This window comes from Drosophila mojavensis, unplaced genomic scaffold (assembly GCF_018153725.1).
Source record: "Drosophila mojavensis isolate 15081-1352.22 unplaced genomic scaffold, ASM1815372v1 contig_74, whole genome shotgun sequence".
NCBI lineage: Eukaryota > Metazoa > Arthropoda > Insecta > Diptera > Drosophilidae > Drosophila > Drosophila mojavensis.
The window spans coordinates 19,050,578-19,064,371 of record NW_025318899.1 but is presented as its reverse complement, the minus strand read 5'-3'; the positions used below and the strand labels follow the sequence as shown (position 1 = coordinate 19,064,371).

The 13,794-nt window shown below is 38.2% G+C and overlaps 1 protein-coding gene across 1 annotated transcript in view; it reads left to right on the top strand.

The window, feature by feature from the left end:
• LOC6582959 (frizzled) overlaps positions 1–3,684 on the top strand; it is a 119,762-nt gene extending 116,078 nt beyond the window's left edge. The window contains exon 5 of the mRNA XM_002008604.4: positions 2,277–3,684. Coding sequence (XP_002008640.2) covers positions 2,277–2,809 — 533 coding nt within the window. The 3' untranslated portion in view covers positions 2,810–3,684. The remainder of the gene's footprint in view (positions 1–2,276) is intronic.
• The last annotated feature ends 10,110 nt before the right edge of the window (positions 3,685–13,794 follow it).

The following is a 13,794-nucleotide window of genomic DNA, read 5'->3' as shown; positions in this document are numbered from 1 at the left end:
TCAAATGCAATGGCATGACTAAAAATGGAATTTTGCTGTCTGCACTTCATCAACATGCGGGGCCCCAAATGACGCAAAGGACAAACACAGGCAGATGGAGAGAGAGAGAGAGAGGGAGAGGCAGAGAGGGCGACAAGCCTGAACCAGAACCAGAACCAGAAATTGAACTCAGACAGAGACTGAAGACCCAACCCGTTCCAAAACACGCATTCCTCATGCCATACAAAACAATTGACAGGAATTGTTGTAGTTGTTGCTGTTGTTGTTGTAGTGAATTGTCACAGCAACAGCAGTAGAAGAAGAAGGAGAAGCAGCAGCAGCATCAACCACTCTTCCTCTTCTTCTCCTGCAAACTCCTTTGTCAAGTAGCCCAGAACAAGTTTGCTTGGAAAGGACTCGAGCGACTGGAACTGGTTGCGCACATCGTCAACAGCAAATTGTCTTTTGCTCTTTATTTATCAATTGCACAAGCCCCCAATTCCAGTTCCCTGTCCCCCGTTGCCCGTTCCCCGTTCTCCGATCCGTGGCACTGGGCCGGTTTCCTTTCGATATCATTTCATTTCGCCTTTAGCAGACCGTCGCGACGTTCTGACTCTTTCACTATCTGACGCTCTGATATCTTTTGCTCTTCTGCCGCAAATTAAGATCAATATCGATGCCTCAAACCGGGCGGCAGGTGGCATTCGTATTCCATTTGTTCCACTCTCTCTCTCTCGCTCTCGGATCTCTGATTTATTTGCAGTTTCCAGTGGCGGAAACCGCTTAATACGTGGGACGTGAAACGTGGAACGCATTCGGTTTTAGCTTTCAATTCAATTGGCGCGCTTTGATGTCCAGCCAGCTACAGCTACAACTTTAGCTGCTCCCCTCGCTGGCTGCATTCCTAGATCTGACTGCCCGCTGTGCGAGCGTGCCGCCGCCCCGCTTCAGCCCGCCGCTGTTATTTATTGTATTCGTTTATCTGCATTTTCCAGGCGCTTATAAATTTCGCTGCGCTTAATTTGCTAAAGAACTGCAGCGCACATGACTTTTATGGCGGAGAATAATATTTCAAGATATTCCATAAACTGCTGATGCTGCCTCGAGTGAGTGCTGCAGCGCCATCTGTTGGCCTTTGGAGCAACAAGCAAGCTATCGGCTAATTTAATTGGAATATATTGATCGTCGTTGAGCAGGGGCGAATAGCTGGAACTAAATAAGTGCTTATATTTAGTCAATTATTAGCCCAAGTAGGGGTATTCCTGCAGTGGTTAAACAGGCCTGGCAAATTAATTGAAAGCAGTCGAGGAGTCAATCAGGCGGAACTAACGCTCGAGCGCTAAAAAAAAAAAAAAAAAAACAGAAACAACAACAAAAACAATCTCGGGTGAAAATAGAATTAGCATCTCATAAAAAAACGAGAGAGACGAATGAGGGGGGGACAGCAGCTAATCGATAATTTATGAGCAGAGGAGCTGGCCAAATCGGACGGATGGCTTAGGCAACATGCAACATGTTTATAAATATACCGCTAATGAGCAAAGCCAACGAGTAAATGACACCCCCCCCCCTCGCACCCCGCTCGGTTCGATTCATTGCGGTGTCAACGGATGACAGCGGCAACAATAGGGGGCAAGCATAGGAGAGGGGTGGGGCAGGGGCAGCTCTGCTTGTAAATTGTTTAAACAAGCGTCGGCACATTGACTTTGAAGCAATATGCTTACGTGTGTGTGTGTGTGTGAGTGTGTTTGTTTGATAAAAGAGACGACTTTGTTCCACTGTGACGTTTAAGCAATCGCTGTGTAAATATTTACCCCCAAGGTAAAAGTAAAATTAAGCATTGTTTACCTTTACACACCGACCTCCCCTCTGCTCCCCTGCTGCTCAGCCTGCTGCTCAGTCTGCTGCGTCTATCTGTGCCATAACTGTAATTTCTATTGGCATTTAACCGAATATTTGCCACAAATATTTGTGCTGCATTTCTGAGTGCTTTGCACATTAATTGTCCCAATTCAGATTGCAACTGCATGCGGAAAACTTCTGCGCCACATGCAACTAGGCCAGCACTGTGGCCAGCCCAAGATGCCGCATTAGACATTTCACTTTCCAAAGAGAAAACTGCTTCAAGCTGTGAACATTTGAATAATTCATGAATTTCTTGGCTCATCTGCTGAAGAGCCTCTCCAATACGAACAAGAGTTTCGATGATGAATCTACTCTGTCTTATACTTAGACTTATACTTCTACTTCTACTTCTACTTATATTCTCATACTTATATTCTTGTTTTCTCTTGCAGGTGACATCCTCTCTGGCGTTTGCTTTGTGGGCCAGCTGGACACTCACTCGCTGGGCGGCTTTCTTATACTGCCGCTGTGCATTTACTTATCGATTGGCGCTCTCTTTCTGCTGGCCGGCTTCATCTCGCTCTTTCGCATACGCACCGTAATGAAGACGGACGGCAAGCGGACGGACAAGCTGGAGCGCCTAATGCTGCGCATCGGCTTCTTTTCGGGCCTATTCATATTGCCAGCCTTGGGTCTGCTGGGCTGCCTGTTCTACGAATACTACAATTTCGATGAGTGGATGATTCAGTGGCATCGCGACATCTGCAAGCCCTTCTCCATACCCTGCCCGGCTGCCAGGCCGCCTGGCACGCCGGAGGCGCGGCCCATCTTCCAGATCTACATGGTCAAGTATTTGTGCTCCATGCTCGTGGGCGTCACCTCCAGCGTTTGGCTCTACTCCAGCAAGACGATGGTCAGCTGGCGCAATTTCGTGGAACGGCTCCAGGGCAAGGAGCCACGCACCCGGGCCCAAGCGTACGTCTAGTATGAGACGGCGGCGGCGGCGGCTGAGGTGGCGGCTAACGAGAGTTACTTAGCCTTTAGCACGTAAAGTCCCCAAAGTCTGCCCTGCCTCAAGAATTCACATTCACAGAAGTAAGCGAAGAGGAAGAAGTGAAAAAGAGATAGAGAGAGAGAAAGAGAGAGAACAAGTAGTCGTAGCTTAGCCTCGAACAGCTTTGTATAAAGTTCATCTATGTCCCCCCCGTCTACCCCTACCCATCAAGCGTAATCAAAAGTTTAATATTTAGTTATATATCTACATATATACATACATACATACTTATATATATTGTATATGAAGGCTTCTCGCTTTCTTGTTGAACCAAAACATTTTAATTGATAAGCTAATGATAATATTCTAGTATTTTAGTATGCTAGTGCTCTTATGGCTCATGCTTCCGCTTTCCATATTCATTTTCATTGCCATTTCCATTTCCATTTCCACTTCTGTTTCCGTTTGCGAATGGTATACGAATTGTATAAGAGTTTTATCGCTCGCTCGCTGTTGCATCTTCACTCTTCTACTCCACAGACGCATTCAATTCGAATAAGTTTGCATTTAAGTAGGATTTTTTTGATCAATTTTATTTGTGAAAGCTTTAAATGTGCCCTAACGTTAATTAAGTATATATAAAATAATATATATATATTTGCATATATTGTAGCTGTATGTGTGTCTAAGCTCTTTAAGATTATGTGTAAGAATTGCTGTAAATTTCTGACTAAACAGTTTTAAAAAAAGTTCACAAACTTCGCACATAAAAAATGCACATCAATTATTTATGATAATTCGCATAATTTTGTTCGACTGCAGTCAGAATTTCACAGCCAATTTAATTTAAGAAAAAAATATATATATAAAAGAAAAAACTGCTTAAAAAAAAAAAATAAAAATGCTTAAAATTTAATTAAAATTAATGTAAAATAAAATCAGCAGCATATTAAAAAGTGAATAAAATCATTAAATATTTATGTGTACGAAATATATAGCAACTACTAACTATATATATTTAATAATGATATATATATACATATATATTAATGAGCATATAAATGTATTACGTAGCAATAAATGTCCTCCATGTGCGAAACTTGTAATTGTATAATTATGTATGAATTATTTGTTAAACTAATTAATATTTAAAGCCAAACGCATTTGTTTTATTACATCTTTAATGACGTTGTAGTCATAAAACTTAAGAACTCAAAACGAAAGCGAAAACGAAAACGAAAACAAATCAATTTGCGTAATTAATTAAAGAAAACAATGAGAAAGAAGAAAAGTAACAACAACAACAACTACTGCCATTTAAACGTGTGTTTGTTAACTACTGTTGAGCATTTTGTTTAGTTTTTTTATTGTAAATTCTCAATAATGATTTTTTTTTTTTTTATAATTGTAGAGTTCAAATTATTCGCGTAGCATTTAAGAAGAAGAAGAAAATTCAAATGAAATTCAATTATGATAGTCGTTGTAAAATAGAGAAGAAAAGCAAAGGCAAAGCAAAAAGCAAAAAATTAAAGCATATTAAGTGTGTATACATATTAAAATAACAAATGGCAAATAAAACTTTATTTTATTGTTAAAGACTGAACGTGAAATGTATTTGAATTTAATTTAAGACCTAAACTGATTTCATCTGGCGGGGGAAAAACTCTTAATTGAGCAGGAATTGTAAAAATGTAACTGAAGAATATTTGCATTGAGGCAAAGCCCATGGGACGAGCTATTCACTGATTGCTTGGGCCAAAGCTGCAGAGTTCATGGAATATTTCAGCAATTTAAATGTGTTTTGTGAAAAGGTAAGTAAAAGCAAAGCCAAAGGATAAATTGTTTAGTCGATTAGGAGAAAAATGAGTCCTGGTTTATTTAAATGAATAAAATTCAGTTTATTAATTTGATAATTTGCCCAAGGCCAAAAAGACGTATTAAACAATAATTTGTAAAATAAATTTACGGAAGTTTAAATATTACAAATTTTCAAGAGTGAAAGGACTGAGCTTCAGACATAAAGCAAATAGTCTATTGGGATTTGGTTTGCCTTGTCAATTTTATAAAATAATTTTTTTTTTTAAATTATGCAGTTAGCCCTAAATAAACCTTACTGCAATAAGTATATGTGCATTCAAATTCTATTGAGCTTCATACTGTGTGCGTATCATAATGATTTCTCAGTGTTCCTTGCTATCTATTTGGTTGAACTTGATAGCTTTCTTGACATTTCGAAGTGAACTGAGTTGTCTATAATTATTTAAAATTTTAGCTTGCATTATACAATATTACAATATTTTTAAAGAAATATTTATTATATTTAATATTTATTGAACATTTCTATCCCTGCACTCTTTCTCTTTCTTTAATAAAATAAATTAAAAAATTAAATTAAAAAATATAAAATAAAATAAAAAAATAAAATAAAAAGTAAAATTAAAATAAAATTATTCTATTATATATATTATATACTTTTCATATTATATAATTTGTTTTTAATACATAAATTCTGTTAAGTATTTCATAGAAATTTCGCATATAAAATCTCTGTATATCTGTATATAAATTTCTGCCTCAGCTGCAGTCGAGTTTATTTAGCAAAGTCTATATTGAAGCCCGATTCATTATACTCCACTTAACTAGTGCAGACTATTTTATGTTTGCAATATTTCCAACTTCAATAAGAGCTCACACACAAAAAGCAACTTGCAAGTCTACATAGAATTTGCCTTTTTGCATAATTCATTTTCTAGACAAATTATAAATAATAGAAGGAATCCAAGCCCAGTTCAGATGGGCAATTTGATTTGTTTGCCATTCGAGGAAATTTTTGGCAGTGTTTCATATAAGTTGTAAATTTGTTGTTGGCTGCAAGCGTTTTGTTGCTCATCTGCCACTAATTGCATTGCAGACAATAAGCACTTGTCACGTGTGTGTGTGTGTGTGTGTGTGTGTTAGTCGACCAAAAAACTTTTCTCATTACAAGCAACTAGAATAAAGGCTTATCCCACACATACACACATGCACACACACGCACACCTACGCATATGTGAGAGGCACTTGAAAAGCTAGCCACAAAGCAGCTTCAAATTCAATCATAACTTGCCAAACACCCGCAGCTATATGCACTATGTATATGTAGAAAAGAGAGAGGGAGACTGAGAGTGAGTGAGAGAGTGGGGCTGCTTTAACAACAGCGATCCACAGTTGAGCCACATTGCCGTAAGCCTTGAAATTTACGAGTGGGCTGAGTAGGCGCGCCAGACTAGCACCCACTAACGAACGCCTCGGAACCGCCGCCCACAAAGCCACACGCCCATATAATTTTGATTACACTTGTTTCTCTAAATACTCCCGACTATAAAAAAAAAATATATATATACCACAAGCGAAACACATGCGAGCAGCAAATAAAATCCAGGACTACAGCACGTTAGCGGTCCGAATGACTGCTGAGCGGTGAGCGAGGGAGGGCGAGTGGTGCGGGGGGCGTGACCTAAGCGCCTTAGCAACAAATTGCAGTTAAAAACGAGGACCAGCAAATCTGCGCTCCTTGGCAACCAGACGTGCTCCGATCCCCTCACTCCCACTCTCCTCACACTTCCGCTTCCTCTCCCTCTTTCTCTCTCTCTCTCTCTTTCTCTGCAAAGGAAACACGCACACAGCGGGACGTGTACGCAAGGATATGAAGGATATGGCGCTGTTTTACAAAACACGTGTGCGATTTAACAACTACAGCAAAAGCAACAAAAACAAAGCCAACTACAAATGCAACCAAAAGTTTATCCAAAAATAAAAAATAAATACACAAAAAAAAAAATAAAAACAAACGGAAGAAAAAACATTCAATATGGCGGCGGGTTTTGTTGCGTTTTTATGTGACCGCCATAAAAAAGTTGTTGTGTGTAGGTGTATGTGTGCGTGTGTCTGTGTATAAAATGGAGCAGGCGTGTACAAGCGTTAATGTGGCAAAAATGTTTTTGCAATGAACTTTTCTATTTGGCTCTACAAGTTTTTACAAAATGCTCTAAATACGAGTGGACATAGTGGACTAAAATTAGCTGTTATGATTATGAGATAGAACTAAATATGAAAATGCGTTCAAATGAGCAAATAGAATACAAATAATATAAGTAATAATGTACAATTAAAAAAAGACTCAATTTTAGTTATATCTAGAAATAATAAAATAAAAAAAGTCAAGTAAACGTCAAATTAAAATATATTAAAACAAATATATTCAAATATATATAAATAAAATATTCATAAAAAAATAATACAAGAATAAAAATAATTAATAAATTTAAAAAAAAATTGAAATTATATATTTTAGGAAATTGAATATAATTAGAGTTCGATTTTTTGATATTTTAAAATGAAATATTCATAAAAATAATAAAGGAATAGAAACCATCGATCAATCAATTATATAAAAGAAATAAGATTTTCCGGTATTTTAAAATAAAATATTCAGAAAAATAATAATGGAATAAAAATAATTAATAAATAAAAAAATATGAAATTCTATATTTTAGGAAATTGAATATAATTAGAGTTAGATTTTTTGATATTCATAAAAATAATAATAGAATAAAAATAATTAATAAAAAATCAATAAAAATTTAAATGAAATATTTTAGGTAATTGAATATAATTAGAAAATATTGGTCTTACATTTATATATATCTTAAATATATTTTTCTTTTTGAATATACATATATATACTAAGAATCACTATTCATCAAATTGGCGCATTAGCAAGATATAAAACACTAAAAAAAAATAATAAATAAATAAATAAAAAAAAACAATGGGCTCGCATTCTCCAAAAATATTCATATACAACTTCAACTCGATAAGCAGCTTCACTATTTCATTCGGCTTAAAATGAGAATATATAGAGTATTACATTGTCGTCATGCTGCGATTCTCTGTTACATTTACTGCTTTTATTATTTGTATTTCACTTTTTTCATATTTTGTGCGGCAGCGTGAAAATCTGAAAGAAAACATATGAGTGGATAGGGCGCTGTTGCATGCTACATGCTGCATGTTGCATGCTGCATGCTGCATGTTGCTCTGTGGAAGTTACTAAAAATAAAAGTGTGAATATTATGCGGTTAAAAGAAGAAGAGAAAAACCACAGCAACAATGGGAAATGGCAGCCTGGGAGTATTTCAGTTGAGTTCGTAGCATACTTTGTGGCACCTCGTTTGAGAGCAGCTCAAGTAGCCTTGGCAACAGATTTGGAAACCGAGTCTGCCTGCCATTTCAATTCACATTCACATTCATTTGTATAGACTCACGTGTATTACTAGTAATCTATCATCCAATTACGCAAGAGGCATGTCTGTCAAGTTCTGGCTAATTGTAACGGTGCTCTCGGTGGCCCTGGCACACACCTATGTCTACTCGAATCTGTTGCGCGAGAGCTCACCGGGCGTGATGGGCAAACTGGACTTCTCCAGATTCCTGACGGCCATGTGGTTTAGCATGAGCGATGCCCTGCAGCACTTGCGCTCCCAGCTCAAGCTGCATCTGGAGGTGGGCCAGCGGGCGGCTGTACAGGTCCGTCGCGGCCTTGCCGAGTTCCGCCAAAGGCGCGCCGAGCTCAGGGCCAAGCGAAGTACCAAATCGAGCTCCAAATGAAGGCAACAACAACAACCAAATTTTAGTCAACTATTTTCCCATCTTTTGTGTGTCTCTGTGATAAATATCATGTTTTGTGTTGTGTGCGAAGAGGAGATATTCATTTAATTAATTGCTGAAGCAGCGACAAAAAAATTAAATGAAAATCGAACTCATTTAATTGGAATTTTCAATTAGCCAATGGCCAAATGTGGCCATAAGAGAAAACGAAAACAGTTCATTTCCGCCTCGAGTAAGTAGAGAGTCGAGTTAGTTGTCTAGCCGATAGTGCTGCTCCACAGAAATCTGCACAGCTGTGGCCAATTGCAGCTCAGTGGGGGGCGTAGGCCGGGGGCGTGGCCATTGCTTAGGCAAACAATGAAAAAGTTAATTGGCCAGGCAACTTATGGCCCCGGCGAGGGCAACTCGAGCAACTCGAGCAACTAAAGCAGCTCGAGAGCCCAGCACAATTTTCTTAGATCGTCGCAGCAAATTGCGCAGCAGTCGTCAAACGGAATCCTGTCGTGAATCAGTGCAAGCTTCATTGGGGGGTCGCCGGGTGGGCTCATTCCACTTCGAGGGGCTGTCCAAACGGGGAGTGCCAATATTTGTCAGCTGCCAACAATTGCTGGCACTTTTGTGGGCTGCTAATTTGTGTCGCAGCAGTCAATTAAATTCTCGACTCGCCTGACATCTTCAACTTTGCCGGCGTCCAAATGAATAAATGATGGGGGCTGATGAATGTCAATCAGCGAGTTAACCAACGGAAATGAAGTCAAACAATTGCCTGCAAAATGGATGCGAACAAATTGAATTTCGACCCAAATCCACATTCGCATCCGCATCCGCATCGGCATCTGAAATCCGAAATCCAAACTCTCGAATCGCGCTGTAGACGACAAAAACTTCATCTCTGATGAGTCATGGCGGGGCCGACAATGCCATTAGTGAACTTAGCACGGCATAGCATAAATTATTAGCCAAAGCCGCGCCCACAAATTGATAAAGTTTTGCCAACCAACCACCCACCCACTCACCCACACGCACGCACTAACACTAATGCCGCCCCACACTAACAATACTAATGACAGTTGGGGCAAAAGTTTTTCGTTGCCATCGGAGAACGAAATCGATTTTAATGGCATCGCAAATAACGCAATGAAAATATCATCTGTAAATTTGCCAAAGCTGAGAAAACAGTTGACTTGTTTATGCACTGCCTATCGAAAGGGTGGCCTAATGCCTGGAGGGGGCGATAGAGAATGGGAGCAAGGGAGGGGGATGCTCAATGGACATAATAGGCTAAACAAAAATATAAAAAAAAGTTACAACTGCAAATGAATTGAGTTCGATTCTGGAAAATGTTGTAAAATTTTATGGCTATCGCGGGCAATTTGATGAAATGAGCAACGAGATAGGCAAAACTGGAGGAAATGGAGAGTGACAGCTGGGGAGAGTGACAAAGAGACGGAAGGAGTGAGAGTAAAAGAAATAGTGATATATTGAATGTGCTGCTCGACTTAGAAATACCCATTAAAAATCATTTAGCAGAATGATAAGAAGCGAAGGAGGTTGACTTAGCTCAGATTCGAAAGAGTTCATTAGTAAATTATAGTCAAGCAAGAAAATATTTTAATTTTAATTTTTTTCCCTTATTTTGGCTTTTGGTTAACTCAAGCTCTAGGCGAATAATTAAAATCAAATTAATTGAATATTCAAGTATTTTAGCAGAGAAACAATTTAGCTACGATATGAATCAGCTATATATTTTATCATAGCCATCATCATAGTCATATTATACAAAAAATATTGCTAAACATAGATAGAGAGGGGGATACAAAAAACAGACAGAAAGCAAAAGAGTAAGAGACTGAGATAGGGAGTTAAAGCAACAACAGAACCTAGAGAACCTACATACATCTGTAGATTTATGTATATAAATAAATTCAACAAATTTATGTGAGATTTATAAAACGTAATTAATTAGAAACAAAAATTGAATAACAATAATTAATTTATAATAATGATAATAATTTAAATTTAATATTATAATCACTCAATTTATTTATTTTGACATTATATCGATATTCATATATTTTATATATATTCATATATGATGTCAATAAGCTTAATTGTGAAGTAGACATACCTGAGTGCCTTTGTATTTATTTCATTTTTATTTGATTCGAGCATCGCGACATTTAAATTTAGTTTTTATCTAAAAATATACAAAACGAAAATATATCAAAATATTAGATTTTTTATTTTTGAATAGTTAACACTAAACATATAAAAAAACATAATAAAAAAAAATTATATATATTAAAAAAAAAAAAGCATATATAAAACATTTTGATTAATTACAATACTACAATAAAATATATATTTGTTAATTCTCAAATATAACATTTTGCCAATGAAATATTTCAATTATTACCTTGAAGTGTAAAATAAAATGTATGAAATAATGCACCCAAAAGTTTTTAGATATACCTGGCAATAAGAAATAAATTTAACACAATCATAAATATTTATATTTTATTATTAACTAATTATGGCAAATAAACGAAAATGAAATTATTTATAATTTATTTATTTAAGTATTTATATCCAAACATAAAAATCAATTAGTCGAAATAACAACAATAAAGCAAAGCCGTTAATCCACAAATATTTATACATATTTTGATTGAATTAGTTAAACTTTTGTGTAATTGTAAATCTATCCAAAATCAAAATACCCTTTCACTGGCCCACAGGGGGTATAGGAAAGTGGGCGCATAACTCAGCCAATCGATGGAAGCTGGCTCTCAACTTTGCGGCTTTATGGATAAAGTTGGGTCTTTTAGTGCTTTGGCCATAGATGTATACAAATGTGAATCGCCTGATGAAACGGGCTACAAATTTTAATGCACAGATGCCATAAAAGGCGAGCACTGATGAGGCCACACGCTGAGTTCTAAAGTGAAACCAAACCAAACTCAACAAAACTAAACTCGACTCAACTGAACGCAGCTAGCGACGAGGAAACTACTTGAGATCGGGCGCTGTAATAGTCTGTTGGGCGCCAAGTTAGATGTGCTCGTAAGGCATGCAGCAGGTGGCCAAAAAGTTGTTTTCGCCACGCTCAGTAATTAAAGCGAATGCCACAAAGGCTGTCAGCGTGTGGTCACATTCCAGAGCTGGCCGCGGGAGGGGGCGACGAAGGCGGCCTTAATCTGATTTATGTTGCGGTTAGCGAATGGCGCGTGCTCCCTTAATTGTCATAATTTCTTTTTAGCGCCCCAAAGCTGTGCAAATGGACAGAGAGAGGGAGAGAGAGAGAGAGAGAGAGAAAGAGGAGGAAAAAGTAAGACAGAGGTCGCAGCTCAATTTCGAGCCATTAGAGGACAGGGCGTGCAGAGATTTCCTTAACAGAGTAAAAAGTATTCCAAATGGGACTCGACCTAGTCGCTTAGTCGTACAGGGTATCTGCAGCGTGGTCCAGCCATTTACTTCGATAAAGCCATTCGAAATGCCAGCAGCTCTGCGCTAATCCAGTCGACAATCTTTTGTCCCAATATTTCATCTGGCAAAGCTCTCGCAGTGAGCGCCTCAAATTCAAGTTTCGGCATTGGCCTTTCGGCATAATTTATATGCCATTTGTTACACAGTTGCTGTGACCTTTTTTGTGCCTTAAATAGGACCATGAAATTTGTAAGTGTCGCCTGTCTCTCTCGTCTAGTTACAGCAAGATTTTAGCCACAACTCGAGGCCCTCAACGACCGTGGCTAATGAAAAGAAATATTAAATTCTCACGTTCCAAGGCATGGCAACAGCAACAACAACAACAACAACAACAACAACAAAACAAATGAAAAGGAACAGAGAAGAGAGAAGGAAAAAAAAAACCTGAGCAGAACTTCAGCTCGCAAAAGTACACAAAAGGTAAATAAAAATTGCAGCAACGAGTCATTGGGAACCGTAAGAGCTACGAGTCGAGCGCTGGGCACTGGGAGCTGTGACTTGTACTATGCTCTGACCTTTGCCAAAGACCCAGTCCACAGCATAGTCCACAGTCCCCAGTTGAAGTCGCCGTCGAAGTCGAAGTCGCAGTCGCAGTCGCAGTCGCAGTCCAAGTCGAAGTCGAAGTCAGTCAACCATTGAGTCGAGAGGCATCCTCACAGCCCACGTCGGTGACTGCATCGTTAAAGTACAAAGGCAAAAATAAAACGTGATTCATGTTACTTATCACCCGCACAGCATCGCATGGCTCCAGCTCCAGCTCCAGCTCCAGTCGCCAGTCGCCAGTTGCCAGTCGCCACTCTCAATAAGCAGCACAATGCTTGCTACTCCACCTCCATCTGCCTCCTGCTGCCTGCTCCTGCTGTCTTCCTCCTGCTCTGCCTGCCCTGCCTGGTTGCCATAAGTTGCCAAGCCGAAACTTGCCCTGTGGCATATGAGGTCGCCATCGCAATCTTCACTGGTTGCTGTTGCTGTTGCTATTGCTGCCGCCTCGACGGCCGCCTCGGCTCATATTGATGTACTTCATCAATGCCTTTCGTTGGCTCGTTTCGCTGGCTCATTCTGGCGAATTGTTCTCTAGACGCTGGCGACGCTTTAATAACGTCGAAAACAATTTTGAAATTTATGCTCACGACCTTTGGCAAGTGCCCTTTATAGATGAAGTCTCATTCTCTCTCCATGAAAGCCAGCTCTGCTCATGATCAAAGCCCAATTCTTCAGGCATTTTGATTCTTTTTTTTATCAATTCGTTTGCTCGCTCGCTGATTTCTCATATTCTCCTATATACAATTATTTTTTATTTTCTATTCTTTTGCTTGTGAAAATAAAGCAACAGTTCATTAACGTTCATTGTTGTTGGGGGTTAGCTGTACAGGGTAGAAAAAATAGAACAGCTTGATGACCTCATACGATCGTTTAACTGACTGTTTAATGACTCACATGAGCAATAGTTGGTTCATGGAACCAGTCTCTATAAAGTAAACACGATGAATAAAAATCGTTTCTTTTGCTTGCTCACAGACAATCAAAAAGGTAAGAAAATTCTGCTATGCGGAAAGACGATCAACTTGGAAATGCTTTCAAGTCCCCGAAGGAAAAATTTAGGTAAAATGAAAGGTAATATTGCAAGCTCAGTCGAAACCTAAACAAATAGAAAAATTATATTTAAAATTTATTGTCAGGAATAAGGAGAGCAAAAATGTTAAAGAACATAATTTCTCTTTAGATGAAATAATTTATTTTTATTTTTATTTTTTTTTTTTTTTAATAATGGAAAACCCAGTAGCAAATTTTGTCTTAGTTTTTGTAAATAAAATAATCTGTTGGTCATATCACGTGAATCT